General features: G+C 52.4%; 3 protein-coding genes across 3 annotated transcripts; 1 reads left to right on the top strand and 2 right to left on the bottom strand.

The window, feature by feature from the left end:
• Positions 1 to 546: 546 nt before the first annotated feature.
• COCSUDRAFT_46992 (RabGAP/TBC) lies at positions 547 to 6,918 on the bottom strand. Its single transcript, XM_005649363.1, has 13 exons — positions 6,454 to 6,918; positions 6,097 to 6,283; positions 5,779 to 5,954; positions 5,359 to 5,500; positions 4,916 to 5,050; positions 4,314 to 4,586; positions 3,800 to 4,010; positions 2,848 to 3,004; positions 2,349 to 2,441; positions 1,926 to 2,021; positions 1,572 to 1,655; positions 1,069 to 1,242; positions 547 to 707 (listed from the first exon to the last, which is right to left on the bottom strand). Exons 1-13 carry the CDS (start codon positions 6,613 to 6,615, stop codon positions 627 to 629), a joined length of 1,971 nt encoding a protein of 656 aa, XP_005649420.1. The 5' UTR covers positions 6,616 to 6,918; the 3' UTR covers positions 547 to 626.
• Positions 6,919 to 7,032: 114 nt separating this feature from the next.
• COCSUDRAFT_65572 (Rh-like protein/ammonium transporter) lies at positions 7,033 to 11,470 on the top strand. The gene is made up of 10 exons (XM_005649362.1): positions 7,033 to 7,112; positions 7,567 to 7,891; positions 8,036 to 8,056; positions 8,220 to 8,327; positions 8,591 to 8,759; positions 9,092 to 9,304; positions 9,650 to 9,778; positions 10,100 to 10,304; positions 10,674 to 10,762; positions 10,985 to 11,470. The coding sequence occupies exons 2-10, from the start codon at positions 7,662 to 7,664 to the stop codon at positions 11,198 to 11,200; spliced, it is 1,380 nt and encodes a 459-aa protein (XP_005649419.1). The 5' UTR covers positions 7,033 to 7,112; positions 7,567 to 7,661; the 3' UTR covers positions 11,201 to 11,470.
• A 581-nt stretch (positions 11,471 to 12,051) lies between these two features.
• On the bottom strand, positions 12,052 to 14,630 carry COCSUDRAFT_62282 (hypothetical protein; the record flags this gene model as incomplete). The annotated part of the gene is made up of 6 exons (XM_005649361.1): positions 12,052 to 12,063; positions 12,599 to 12,813; positions 13,136 to 13,288; positions 13,726 to 13,789; positions 14,331 to 14,413; positions 14,579 to 14,630. 6 exons carry the CDS (start codon positions 14,628 to 14,630, stop codon positions 12,052 to 12,054), a joined length of 579 nt encoding a protein of 192 aa, XP_005649418.1.
• Positions 14,631 to 15,300: the final 670 nt, after the last annotated feature.

Here is a 15,300-nt window from a genome sequence, read left to right as displayed (position 1 = left end):
TGCAGCTCCTACTGTACAGCTTGTTGACCAAAAGTTTGAAGCGGTTCACGTGAATCTCTTCAAAGAAACATAGAACTCCACATGTTGCCCGATTGCGGCTTGGCAAAAGCCAGATGTCAAGGAGATCTCTAGAACACAAAGCGGATACATGACCATGTATTTATACAGGGGACAACACACTGTGCCTATTTGATGTACACCATGTTCAGCACACCAGAACTTTGCTGGATGGCAGACGAGCCATGGACGAGACCACAAGGCATGCAGGTTACACAAATGTGAAATATACCAGGACAACACCTATCTGCACTTCTTATAAGAACCTACTCTGGACAATCTGCATATCATTTGTTTAGCGCCGGAAAGCGTATCATGAATTGGGCACATCCTGCAGTGCTCCAGAGACCTCGCACACAACCGCCCGGACAGAATCTGCCGCTCGAGAAAGATGACTCCCCAAGTGCACTGCAGTTCATCCCCGCCCCACTGCAAAGCCTGTTGAAGGCAAGGCAATCTCTTGCCATGTCTCTTGAATGAGTCAGAAGTGCGGTGGTGGTTAAGTACGGCCTGTGATTTCAGCGCCGGGCAGCCCGGCCGGGCAGCGGAGGCTGCCCACAGCGGGCAGGTCAGGGCAGGCCGGCGGCGCGCAGGCACTCCTGGCCGGCCGTCCCCGCCAGCAACGCCAGCTTCTCCGCACACCTCAGCACCTGCCACCCACCCAGCCCTCAGATATTTTAACAGAGCACAGATAGACCAGCAAATATCCACAAATACACCGCATAACATGTAACCCCCTGCTTCGGGAACTCCTGGCAACACATTCGAAAAGCAAAAAAAACATCACACAACACCACACAACATCATCCGGTAAACAGACAATTCTAGTTAAAGGCTGCACTGATGCCACACATCCTTGGGTGAGTGCTCTGTCTAACATCTGAAGTCCAACATGCAATGCAGGAGTGAGCCACTCGCACTTGGCAGCACAGCCCACACGCCGCCCGCAGCAGCTCTCACGTTACAGCGGATGACAGCAGGCAGAGGGCAAAAAGAAAAAGAAATTTTCACCTGGTGGAGATCGAGCTTGCCGGAGAGCTGGATGCAGTAGCGGAGGATGCCGTCGAAATCCAGGTCAGCGTCCATGATGGCACGCCGGTGGAGACCGAGCACGCCCGCGCACATGAAGATGTGGAAGTGGGGGCTGATGTGGCGAGACCACAGCGCCTCCCACAGCCTCAGCACCTGCAGCCGCCGCGGATGAGTCACCCCTCACCCCACAATGCCTCTGTTCTCGGTCCAGTGACCCTCAAATGTTAAGAGGAACCCCTTGGACTGGGCCAGCTTTGTCAAAGCATCCCTCTCTAATGCCATGTAAAAGACATCAGGTACATCTGGATTCCAGGTCCTGAGGAATGTTTCACTCTTGCACGGCTTCCGCTGTGGCGCTTCCCAAGCCGAGAGGATGGCTCAAACCTTGCCCCCACATGCTGCTTTTCAGCAGGCAATTCTCGAAGTGTGATTTGTGTGACAGTTGAGAATGGCATGTGTAGCTTGATGCAGGTGTTCCGTACCTCTTCGTAGGAGGAGAACTCCCGCTTGAACAGGATGAGCAGCCACCGGTAGCAGAAGTAGTAGTTGGTGGCCTCCTTGCTCTCCTGTAGCATGCACAGGTAAGCAGATGCGTCACATGACCAGCATCAACACCCCCACAAGCAGCTTGAAAAGTCAGTGTGAGTATCACTTTGCACGCCAGAAGAAGATGAACGGCATGTTGCATCTTTCTAGCAATTGATGGGGCAACATGGACTCAGAGTTGTGCCCTCCACACGACACTGTGCATGCAATATGAAGCTTGCACTTTAATTACGTGACACGGGACTCAAGGGTGTCAAATGTGGTGTGGTTGAAGGAAGGAGGGGCCCCACCAGGAAGGAGGTGAGCTGGGGGTCCAGGATGCTCATGAGGCTGCTGAGCGCCACCAGCTGAGACTGCATCCCCCGACAGTCCGTGTGGAAGTTCGCCTGCACATGCATGCGTGAGAAAACCAATAGCTGCCGTATGGTGTTTCATATTCACGGCTTGTATGTCTCTCAGCAGCTGCCAAGGTATACGGCTGCAACAGCAGCAAACTAGTTTCAAGGCCACACATTTGCTTCGCAGAATGTTGTAACAGACGGCATCATTACAGACCTTAGCTCACACTAAGCTGCTAAGGAAGGTTTGAAGATCTTGAGAGGTGCTCCCAAAATCACCTTTAGCAGCTTCATCTCAGCACAGGCGTGTAAACGTGACAACTATACAGAAGGATTCTTCACCTATGCTCCTTTGCAGAACAGGAGTAGACTCACCTCCAGCTTTTCCATGAGGCAGGCAAAGCACCAGAATGCCTCCGCCTCATCATGCATGACGTACAGGATGGGCGCCACCATGTCTGACATTCCCTGCACATGCCAACTCAGCACATTCACACAAGTCACAAGGACACACACTGTCCAGTTGCAGCACACAAAATGTGAGCCACATTCCCTTTCCTGCTGTAAAAGAGGCAAGACTTTCTTGCTGCAACGATCCTGAGCAAGAGGCAGCCAGGGCTGCCCTACCAAGAGACGCCATGGGAACAATACATCAACAGGGCACTAACAACGTCCAATAAAACTAATATCATTCACTTCTCCTCATTCCAGGAATCTCCAGACGGTGATTTGTGAGGAAAACATATGGTAGACAGGGACTAAAACAAATTTTCCTGACTTGTATGAAAAGGTTGAAATATTCGATGAATTCAAATACTTTAGTTCAACTCAGTCTCCCGGTGAAACGAGCAAGGCGGCTGGGCCGCGCCTGGACATAGCCGAGGTCGTAGTTGTAGATGGAGTAGGAGAGGAGGATGCATCGCAGCATGCGCACGTTGCGGCCGCGCTCCGCCCGGTAGAACGGCTGCGCTCGGTCCGTCCGCCGTACGTCCTTCTCAACCCGACTGCGCCGCTCCCGCCACTTGCTCCACCTGTACGGTGCGAATTGGCATCAGACAGGATTCATAGCATGCAGATCCAAATGGCTCAATTGGGTAAGCAAAAGTGACCTCAAAATGTTCTGCTCGAAATGTGAAGCCTTGCTCGACCTGCGCGGCGCTCATGCGAGCTCTCTGAATTTCTCTTGTTGTAGAAAGTGGAACGCAGAGCATCAGAGCAGAGGCGTGTGCCAGACGGTGAGGGGAAGGGCTGCCTCGCAGTGTCAACACAGCATGTGCCACAAACAAGGCACCAATGGCCCAGGAGTACGATTGATCACATTGCACATATACAGTCGAGTGTGGCTCTTATGAAACTTGCATGAATCCCTACTGTCAGCAACCGGCTACTGCGTTGGCATCAGCTAGCCAGAGGTTCCTTTGGCAGCGCCTGAAGCAGGACACTGACTGCTCTTGCCAGCCAACGCTGCCATACGCTAGACGTCAGACAGACCGCCAGCTAGAAGTGCTGTCGGCTTGCTTGACATCTCAAAGAGGACAGCACAGCTGTGAGGGCGGGCGAGTTGTGCAGCGACTGTCCCGGCATACATTCAGGAAAACGTCATCAACGAAGTTCTCCTTGTGCTTCAGGCAAACCAGCTGGAAGTATACGCTGCCAGCTCACCCAAAGTGACAAGTAGGGCTGAGCTAATTGGACCTATTGCTCAGCAACTACTCGCAAGGCTACCCAGATACATCCAAAACATTAAGGTGGGAAATGCAAGAAGGCAGGGGGCATGCGCAAAGGCAGGGGCAAGATCGGGGAATGCAGAAAGGTAGGAGACACACTTGGCCGCCTGGTCTGGGCCGATGGAGGTCCATTGGGATTTGATGGTGGCGTAGCGGTGCTTCTTTTCTTTCATGATGGCCGCGCGCTCGGCGGCGGTGGAGTCGGCCGGGTAGAGGCCCAGCAGAAACTTCCACACCTCGCGCCGCACTTCCGGCTCGCAGCCGCTGTAGAACACGCGCGCCCGCATCGCCTTCTCATTCGCTATGCGCCCTGCGCTTGGTGTTTGCTGATGTCAGTGCACCCGTCACATCAGCAATGGCTGTCGCACTTGGTAATTCCAAGAAAATATGCAAGAAAGGGCCCAATTTTGCAACCTGCACGATGTGGTCCAGGACGCAGGATCTGAGATTGACAGAGGAAACATCTTCAGAATGTAAAAAGTGGCACGCCGGAATGGCATGCAAGCTGAGCTGCACCACTGTCCGCCCGGCGGGAACTGCGGCGCAGGAAACTTGACTGGTGGTCATGATGCTGTGACACACAGCCAGGGGAACGCAGCCAACAAGGCCGCACCGTCGCTGCCGAGGAAGGAGCAGAACTCCTCATGGTGCATGGGCGGCGGCCGGGGCGCATTGCGCACGCTTGTCGCTGATTCCAGCAAGTCCCGGTCCAGCAGCTCGAACGCGCCGACGGCTGTGGCAGCTTCCCCGAAGCTGACGCGCTCGCCGTCCTCCGACGACGGCCCTGGCCGTTCCGCCGCTTCTGCGTCCAGCCACTCCGCGCCGGCCGCAGCCGGCCGGCCGTCCCCGGGCGCGGCCGCCGCGGCTGCCGTTGCGCCGTCATCTGCTGGATGACATAAGCAATGTCCGCTAAGGTTGAAATCCACCATTTTCTAGCCAACAGCCTCCACAGGCAGGCACGCCTCCCAACGGAATGGCTTCCTGATCTGGACATATATTCTTACTGACAGCTCGTGTGCCAAGATTTCTCTAATATTAAGGTCTGAAGCCATGCTCCGCTGTATATTGCCTGCTGACTATCCCTTGTGTCTGTGAAACTACTTGTCTAGTCGTGGCGTAAATTCCTGATCTGTATCCTTTACAGCAAGCGCCGCAGTAAGGTTTCTGCAAAATCTGGCATTGAGCCATATGCACGATAAGGTTGTCACAGCAGACCTGCAGCGTGCGGGGGCGGGTAGAGCACGGAGGACTCGAGGAAGGACTGAGTGGTCTCTCTCGCGCGCTGCGTCATGCGCGCAACGCCCTCCCACATCTGGCTCACCACGTTGCCACCCTCCGCCTCATTCGCCACTGCTTACACCACACATTGCATTTGGCACCCTCCGATATCTTCCAGATTTACTCCCCCAAAAGCTCAGGACACCACCCTAATCCAGGTAGCTGCATATCCACCCCCGCCGATGGTCCTCCTCCACCCCTTTTACAATCCGAGGAGCGCAAGAATAGGGAGAATGGGATAAATGTCGAAAGGTGAATGGCTACCTGTCACCGTACCCAAAATCTGTGTCTTCTGTTGGAGTAATGGCTGGCTGCACCAGCAGAACGGAACCTAGCTTGATTGGAACAAATCATGAATGAGATATTGACTGATGCCGCACCGGTGCGGGGCGCGAAGGCGGCGGAGGCAGAGGGAGGGAGTCCGTCCAGCAGGAGGCCGGAGAGGGACTGCTGCAGGGGGTCTGCGGTGTCGTTGATGAGGTAGGTGTTGGGGTCCTCTGCTGACTTCACCAGGTCGCAGTGCTGCGCGCACATGCATGCATGCCACCTCAGCACAAGTGCATGCACCAGCTATACCCCCAGACACTCGTGCGCCAGGCTCATTGGTGTTTGAACTCTCCGATTGCAGCCACATCAGCATGTAGCACACAAATGCACTACTCTACCCTGATCTAGATATGTACAGCTCGGCTGCTGCCAGAGAGCAGGGCAACTCGGGTACCAGGAGCACCAGGGCAGACAAGACACATCGCAAAAAAAAGGCAGCAGTGAGCCAAAGAGAGCCCTGGAAACGCAAGTACCTCTTTGAGGGCGGAGAACAGCGCTCGGACGCCGCCGGCAGTGAAGTACAGCGGTGGCAGCGTGAGGCCATTTGTGAGCACGAGGACAATGTGCTGCGTGCCAAATGAGGGCGCATGCTTGCGAACAGCCTTCACCTCTGACAGAGGTATTGGGTGCACTGCGTACATCGTGCGATCTGCGCGCATGCACCGGTGATCAGCTTGTCTGCTGCAGCTGAGAGGGGCAATTACTACCGTCCTTCCCGTTGCCTAACAATGCTAGACACAGAACTGTGAGCGCATTCTGCAGGTTGCATGCGCATTGGAGAAGATGCTCACCACGTGCGGTGGGTTGAGCGGCCACGATGGGAGGAGTGTGGAAGGTCCCATCCGGCAGGAGGGACCCTGGCGAGTAGGGCAGCCATGCCAGGAACATGACCCTATTCTGTTTGATGAGGCTCAGCCTCCCCATGATCCTCTCATTCTTCGCCACCACTGCTGCGACTCCTTCCCTTACATACGTCACCTGCGATTTTGAGGCCCAAAAGCGTTTGCCCAATAGCTCATTGAATGTACCTCGAAATACTGGGCAAATAGGGGATGCTCTCGCCAAAGCGTCTGTCTGAGGCGCTAAATACCCTCGGTTCCATTCTCCTCTCATTACCAGGTCATGAGAGGTACTTTCGGACCAATCACCTCTGTGTCGCTGTTCTCTCCAACATCCATGAAGTTGTCATCGTCACTTGCGCAACCAGCTTCCTCGTCGCTGGCCTCAAAGTCCTCTGTGCAGCTGTTTGGTTGACTGTCAGGTATGGGGTGCGATTGCGGGTGGGCATCTTTGTTGTTGGTGGAGACCATAATTTCCAGGGTGATGGTTCCACTACCACAGCTGTCTCTTTGTCAACCTAGGACACTTTGCAGCGCTCCATCGTACACGTCTCCGACAAAGATGCTTTTTTTCAAAAGAAATGCTTCCTCTCGTCAGCTGCACCTGCTCTGATACAAGCCCAAGCAGTAATTTTCTGGGGTACCTTCAGTTACAGCCTGGCTTTCTTGGCCTGAGCTACCCTTTGTCTGTCCCGAGCAAAGCAGCGCAGCTTGCTGATTATACAAAGACAATGTGCACAGTATTGTAGGGCTGGCAGGGCGGGTATGTGAAGTTGATCCCCCATTCATGAAACAACGAAAATGGGCTGTCTTGCTTCCTGCTTGGAGCCTGCCCAAACCTGACATCAGCAAGTTCACGTGGGATGCCAAGGTTTAATTCGGTTTGCGAAGGGAAGCAGATCGGCTGCTTCGCCTCTAAGAGGAGTGGAGATCTCGGAAAATGCTTTGATCAACGATCGCTGGCACAGGCGCGTTACTAGCCAGCTCGCACAGTCTCCCTTTGTGACAAAGATCAAGCTGAGGCTACTTGAATACCAGACAAGCACGTCCTGGTTGTCAAATAGTGTCTTAGTAACATAGAGGAAGCTCAGATTACAAGTTCCAATGCGTGAGTGAGCTAATTCCATCCTTGACACCCCGCAACCTCGGGCCGGAATTAGGTTTGGTCGGGACTTGCGTAATTATAATACGTTGGAGTTGCGATTGGGAGTTTAAGGCAATAGAAGACAAGTTATTGTGTGTACATCTCAGAGTTCAGCTGCTTGAGGGAGCAGGGCCCCGCGCTAGCTCATAACCTAGTCGCATTGTACCGTCAGCGGCTGGCTGCGGAAAGCAACTGAAAGGCGCTGCATGCGATTGTATCGCGATTGTGTTTCTGCCATTACTCCCGTTTACTTTCTGACGTACGGCGCTGCCGTGCAGGAGGTTGTAGGAGGCACTGGGCACGAACTAGGGCTTGCCACAACAGCTGCCAGATCAGATAAAGGAGACCGTGTTAGAAGTGTGAAAAAGACCAGATGGCGCCCACCAGCGACGAGACGGCTGTGCCTCTCCTGAGCGGCCATGCCCACCCAACATGGAACTTGCGCACCACGTTCTCTGCCCCTCTGGCAGTGATCCTGGCTGCCCTGCTTGGGGTGTTTATTGCCTACGTTAAATACCCCGAGCTGGAGTCCACCGACGCCCATGTCAACCAGTACTACATGTACTACATCCACGTGGCCATCATGATCTTCGTTGGTTTCGGGTGCGCTCCTCTAATTGCCCTGCTTCCACGCCGATCGCAGTTGGCATAGCTTAAGTGCAAGCTATCTATTAGCTTGCAGATTCGGGAAGTTTCATCTGAAGACTTACCGAGAGCTGGTCCTGACAATATTTCTGGTGCTCGCAGGTACCTCATGACTTTCCTGAGGTGCGCATCGCTTTCCCCTAGCTGTGCAGTCCTTGCATGTATGAGCAACATGACCATGCCTGCATGCGTTCATGCTTTTTGCAGCACAACTCCTTTTGATTGACACTGTCACGCAGTGTTTTCTTTTTCCAAATGTGAATTCAAGGGGATGGTCATACTGCAGGCGGTACAGCTACAGCGCTGTGGGTCTCAACTACCTGACATCAGCAGTTGTCATGCTGGAGGCCATCGTCTTCGTGGGGCTAGTGCAGCAAGTCATCTTTGGGGACTTGTACGCAGATTCCCTCTTCCCAAAGCTGAAGCTGAAAGTCAATGTTTTGCACTGAGGCCACACTTGGGCAATCTCAGTGAACCCAGTGTCCGCACTTTCACAGGCCCATCTTCGTCAGAAAATCCTCCTGCCTCAGCAGCTTGAGCTGCGTATGTCATGGCTGATCTTTTGAGGGACAAGGCGTCGATTTTCCCGTGAAACAGGAGTGCATACATCAAGGCAGGCATTTTTGATGACTGTCCAGTTTCATGTGGTGTATACAGGTCCTACATTGAGCTGAACTTGCCGCTGCTGATCGACTCAGCATTCGCAGCCGGTGCGGCCATGATCAGTTTTGGGGCCGTCCTTGGAAAAGTGTCACCTGCCCAGATCACCCTCCTGCTTGTGCTGCAAGTCCCCATCTACGCGTTCAACGCCCATCTGGCCACAGAGGTGAGACACCAGTCTGTTTGTATATAGAACCTGCTATGATGGATTGCAGAAATAGTAAACCTTAAAATATTTGTGTTATGAAGATTTGCAAGGGAAGACTGCCCACAATACTGGGCTTGCAAGAAGCCAAGGAAGACTTTTGAAGGAAGATTAAAAATTTGTCTTAACTCCCAGCATGATTTCTCTATTAGAAGCATCTCCTGTCACTCTTGACTGTGAGTTTTCACAGATCACAAATGCCAGCCCTGCTGAGCTCATGAGGGTGGATGATAGATATCCGTGACTCACCGCCAGCTGAGTCACGGAGCAAATTTAAGTTTGAATTCGTGCAGGTTTTTGGCGGGCTGGATGTGGGTGGCAGCATAACAATACACGCGTTCGGCGCGTATTATGGCCTGGCCTCAGCGCTAGTGCTGGCTCCGGTGGCTGCCGGGTCGTCCCACCCCAAGAACGGCGCTTCATACGTCTCGGACATGACCGCCATGATTGGCACCATCTTCCTCTTCATCTTCTGGCCCAGTTTCAACGGCGCTCTCGCCTCCGGAGTAAGGCCTAAAATTTCATTGTTTTGACCCTTTGCACCTCTGAAACATGTAATCTGCTGCGTGGCATAACGGTGAGGACAATACCAGCTACTCAGTAATTATGGCTTGCACCTGAAACATCTGGCTGTGAGATATGGCCTGTAATGTCATACTGTGGAGGTAGTTTTTGTTTGTTTGTATGTTTTCTGCTATCAGGCTATCAGCTTCATATGACAGGCCCCAATCGACTTGTCGCAGAGCTGGGCTGAGGACAACACGCATGCAGACACTTCAACCTGTGCTGCAGACTTGAGGCTTAATTCAGCGTTAGATATGAGGTTTCAGCATGTTTCGTGCTGAGTGCAGGTGCCAGGGACCATCTCTCCGGGGCCCTTCCAGCAGTTCAACTGCATCATAAACACAGTGATCTCACTGCTCGGCGCCACCATTATCACCTTCATTGCATCAGCCTTCGTCGGCGGAAAGTTTGACATGGTGCAGTTATCCCAGGGACTAGCTCACTTTTGACTGCATCAGCTTGCGTCACCTTTCCTCAGCAAATATGTAGACTGATTAGCCCCCATGAATCTTCATGCTTGTGTCTTTCTCCAATTGATGCAGTATGTTTCTCTTTGCTCCTCTCCACCTTTGCATGTAGTCATCCGTCTAGGTGCATCTTTGATTGATAATCTGTATTAGAGTGCGGTGTGAAGCTTTTAATATTTGGTTGTGCAGCAGCACCCAAGAAAAGGCAGCGGCTGACACCAGTGTTTCCATGACTAACCCGCGCTGACATCAGCGGGCATGTGCGCGCAGGTGCACATCCAGAACGCCACGCTGGCCGGCGGAGTCGCCATCGGCTCGGCCGCAAATCTGATGGTCGGCCCCGGCGGCGCGCTCGGAGTGGGAATACTGGCCGGCCTGATTAGTACGCTGGGCTATGCCTACCTGTCACCCATGCTCGAAGCCAAGATCGGCCTGCGCGACACCTGCGGCGTGCACAACCTGCATGGCATGCCCGGTGAGCTCTTCCTGTTTTCGCATTCGGAAAATTTGAAATCCTTGAATTTTGAAATTTGAATTTTGAAAATTTTGGGTTTTGAAATTTTGAAATATGCTAAATTGGAATGAAAAAGATACCAAGGTAAGCGAATTTCTTGCAAGGCAAGGCCTTTGGTCGAGGGCTGTCCATGCAGCACTGTGGGTGGCTGGAATTCCTGATGCTGTAGCAAGCAGGGTTGGGGGCCTGAATACTTTGACGATTGCGTGAAGACACCTGTGCTTCTTTGGTGTGCTGTGCTTCTTGCTGGACAGCTGCAAGCCCAGACCTTCGGATACCCAAGCTCCACACCTTCAATTGGGTGTTCAGTTGCTAGTGTCTGGTGTGCAGGCATCCTCGGCGGCCTGGTGGCTGCAGTGACGGCTGTGCTGGCCCCAGAGGCCAACGCCCCTGTCATGAAGTATGGCGGCAGCACACAGGTGCGCTTTGCCCTTTCATTTGTCCAAGCTTTCCTGCCTGTTGCCCAGGGCCGGCCTGCCTGCATGCATGCACAGCATCTGTGCTAAAGTTTGCATGCATTGACCGGTTGATATTCTGGCAAACAATGCAGCTGCCTTTACGGCCTGATTAGTCATGTCCATGCCTGCCAGAAGAGCCTAACAATTGTTTCTGATGATAAGAAGACTATCGTCTCTCCACAGGCGCTGTACCAGCTGGCGGCCCTGGGATCCACCCTGGTGATTGCCATTGTGGGTGGATTACTCATGGGTCTGCTGGTCGCCAAGCTGGACGTTGCAGTGGCAGGCCAGGAGCTCAGTCACGAGCACCTGTTCGAGGACTGTGTGTACTGGCACGAGGTGGAGCCAGAGGAAGCTGAGGGGCATGCAGCCGTCAATGGCACAGCCGCCGAGGAGTGAAGTCTACCAAGCAAATGATGTGCTTCTAGTCAACTGCTCAGGCCAATACTGACCACGCGTAAGCTCACGAGAGGCGTGCATTGAAGACTGTGAGCAGTGCTGTGTTTGCACATCACAGGTGCATAACATTTCGAGGAATGACCATGGCTTGCGCAGCATGCTGCAAGGGCCTTTAAAAGTTTCTCTGCTGTCAGGCACGGATCAAATTTCTCATTAAATATTGCTAGTCAGTTTGCGCTTGAAATAAAAACATTTGCAAAATTTCCAAACAAAGCAGTACGTTCTCCGTGGTTTGAGTCCAAACAAAACACCATCTCAGACTCTGCACTTCCACCCACTTCAGTGAACCACACAACACGATTGCATGGCAATGCAAATTCCGCAAGCAGCGCAAGAGCTCTGATGCCATGCGCTGTTCAGGCGCTGTCACAATCTTGTAACTCACAGGCACCACCAAATCTCTGCATCCAAGGATTCGAAATTGCTTCGACAAACCCTTGGCATCAACAACCATTATTGTGCTGCTGAGAACATATATACAGTGCATGCCATTCCCAAAAACACTTCAAGTCTGCTCTTGTGCCAAACAATTGTTGCAAATATTTGTAGCCTGCTCAACACAGCATCCTGCAAAACGGCCGTTGCATGCATGCTGCAGCATTTACAGCAGAAACACCAGGAACGAAACTGTCAGGCCTCAAAGGCACCCAGGGCAGAACAGCACACCATGTGCTGATGACATGGCAATCTTCAGACATGAATAATATATGACGTCATGCATATCTCAACCTGATATTTGGGTCCTGCAGTGCAATTCAAATACCCATTTCCTGTCTGTCAGTCACAGATTTTTAATCGAAGCACTGCACAGGCGCACAAGTCCTGTTGATCTGCAATGGAACATACTTAATAAACGCAGGAAGCCTCCTTCAGAATGGCTGCCATCATGCTCAGCGACACACATGCCAAGCATGTAACAACCCGGTCATCAATTACTCATCAGTCATGATGAGTTTTAAGTGTTTGGACCCACAAATCTCATGCAAGTTCAATGTTGTCCACCAGATAAAGGTTGATCCCCGTTGAGTCAATGATGTCAAAGCTGTCGATTCCACGGCAGCCAGGTGTTGCCAGGAAGACTAGAGTTTTGAAGGCATCCGGATCCGGCCCATCAAAAATTGCTGCATAGCTGCATGATGGTACCAAGACGCCCTGGAGCCGGCCTGTGATGCTGACTGTGATTGGAGTGTTGATTATCAACCCGTCAGGTATATAGAACCCGATGTACAAGCCCTTGAGCCGCGGCTGTGGGCATGCTGCCGCCTGTGATGCCTGAATCTGGATCCTTGCAACATCCGTTGGTTCATAGATGGCAAAATTTGGCATTGATGGCGGGACCACACCAAACAGGGGCAGTCCACTGGTGATCAAATTGCCATTTTTGGATGCGTAAAACTGAGTAGGGAAGGTCAATCCAAAGAAGCCGTTGGGGAACAGAGTTGGGTCTCCAACGTCCACTCCAAGATCTCCAGAACCAGTGTCCAATGGACTTCCATTCTCATAAAAGTCAAAATTCACAGTGACTGGCACAAAGCCATCACAGCCGGTGGTGCCTGCGAGCAAACCAAGACGCGACAGCTCACTGATAAGGCTTAAATACAGCAATACACTTGCTCCTTAAGGATGCATGCATGGACTTTTGCAACCCAGTACAGTTGGGGGTCATGGCTCGCCTTCACTCTGACTAAATGCATATCTGAAAGCCCGCTATATTATGAACATGAAGTATTCTCAAGGACCTTGCTCATCACCGTGTGGGCGGCTGGTGCGCTCATAAGCATAGCAAGATGCTCGTAGAAGCAGGACACAGGCTTGTGGCAGCATTGTTGCCGGCATAAGGGCTGGTGCAGGGTTGCAGCATGTCGGGCATATCACCTGTGGCGCCAGTGGCTCCGGTGCTTCCAGTTGCTCCAGTGGCGCCAGTTGCTCCAGTGGCGCCAGTAGCTCCAGTGGTGCCAGTTTCTCCGGTGGCGCCAATTTCTCCAGTGAAACCAGTCGCGCCGGTGTCTCCTTTGACACCAGTTGCTCCTGCAGCATCAGGAGCAGTTGTTCTTGCGTAGAGCTGACACAACTTAGAGCTCTTGAGCAAGGCCGCGGCTGCTGCTCTCACAGCTTGTAAGACCTTAATTTACTGATTTAATTTTTGAAATGGACTCTGTTGTCTGCACAGGCCAGCGTGTCACAAAAGCTTTTGACTCATTCTCTTCAACTAGCCACATCCGATATGCAATGCTTGTTTTTGGTCCAAGGCCCGAAGCTTGCATCTCACGTAACTCAAGGCAGGCATCAGCTCTGGCAGACATCGCATTGCCGCCGTTACTTGACTGGGCTGGTGTGCATGCCATGACTGGATAAGTGCTGAGATTGAATGCTCCCCTTGGATAGCCATGCTGGCCTATTTCATCTGGCATGGCCAAGCTTCAGGCTAAATCTACAAGGCTGTGTACATTTCAATTTGGAGTCACCTGTCGGCCCTGTGGGTCCATCTGTCCCATTGAGGCCCTTGATTCCATCTGTCCCATTGAGACCCTGCGCAGGTAATTACGAGGTAATTACAATTGAGGCATGCTGACAGCACTTTGCAAATAGATTTCCACCAGAGGAACAGCCCCGTGTGGTGGTGGCAGCACAGCAGCGTGGCTTGACAGAGCATCATGACAAGAGGTGTGCATTGCAGCAGAGCATTGCTCAGAACCAGCATCAGGCCTACGAACGCAGGCATAATTCTGACAAATGTAAAGCATTGGAGCCAGGCTGACCAGCTGCACGTGAATGCACAAGGCAAATATGACAGGATCTACAAGCCCGGCTCGGTCATGCAGAAACTCTGTGTGAAGGTTGAGAGACAGTGCTTGTTTGAGTTTCTTACAACTGTACTGGAGCCCCTGTCAGCGGTCATGAGCAGGGTCACAGGAGGACTCACCGGTGTCAAAGCATCGACCTGCTTCACAAGGGACCTGATGACAGTGTCTTCTTGGTCAAATCTCAGGTTCTGCTTGTTGATAATCTCTCTTAGGATTGATATCTCGGTCTGCAGCTCTCCTTTGCTTGCAGGAAGGACGCTTTTTACTGTATCACCCGCCTCTTTCACAATGTTTTTGTCCACGGCCGCCGTGATGTTCAGTGCAAAGTGCGTATGGGCTGTCTTCTGCCCTGCAATGGCATAGCAGGGAAGCAGTTAGGAAGCCTGTGGGCTCGACGTTTGCTCTTGACACCGCGGCTTTGAAGCACTGCTGAGATCAGCAGAAAAATTCATCGGACACACAAAGGAGAGACCAGTTGGGGCTAGCAATCAGCTGCGTTGGGGGCAGGACCTACCTGCCGCGTGCACCACCGAAATAAGAAGCAAGCACGCGCCCAGAAGCTGCATGTTGAGCGACGTGAGGCACACCTGCACGCGTATATTTTACAGGTCAGATCTCTAGCAAAACAGAAGAAGGTCACTAACGCAGTACGACATGGGCACGGGCACGAGCACGGGCATGGGCATGGGACACGTTGAAACAACCGCCCCGATGACAGCAAGATAAGGTCTTGTGTTTCCTACAGGTCGCTGTGGAAGTAGGATGAATGAATAAATACAGTCCTTTTTGGTGTTGTGAGTGCCTAAAGGAACTGTTATTGCGTTGTCTGTTCACCATCCCGACAGTGGCAAGCAGGGCTTCAACAGGGCGCACCTTCTTCCGGTAGCTTGTGCTGCGCGTATCTACTTGTTGAGATATAATGTTTCAAAATGTGTTCAGGGGAGCAATGCCCACTACAGTATGCCTTGCCGTCGCTGTACTTAGGGCGCAGCTGAAGGTTTCACAAAATTGTAGTCCCGGAACTGCGAAACCTCATCATCCCTCTGGGGTTCAGATTTCATTACCTCCACAAAACGCTGCAAGACTTGTAAAAACAATCATGGTGTGTTGCCCACGTCTATAATATCAGGTCGTTCCATCCCATGATTTTCCTTTCCTGAAAAAGAAATCTCTCGGTGAAGCCACCCAGAAGTCATCTTGCCCTCCAAGGTCAATCAGCAGTCCTGCTGCAGATGA

The sequence above is a fragment of the Coccomyxa subellipsoidea genome (genome assembly GCF_000258705.1).
Source record: "Coccomyxa subellipsoidea C-169, whole genome shotgun sequence".
NCBI classification, from domain to species: Eukaryota; Viridiplantae; Chlorophyta; class Trebouxiophyceae; family Coccomyxaceae; genus Coccomyxa; species Coccomyxa subellipsoidea.
The sequence above is the reverse complement of the archived record's forward strand: the minus strand, read 5'-3'. Positions and strand labels throughout refer to the sequence as shown.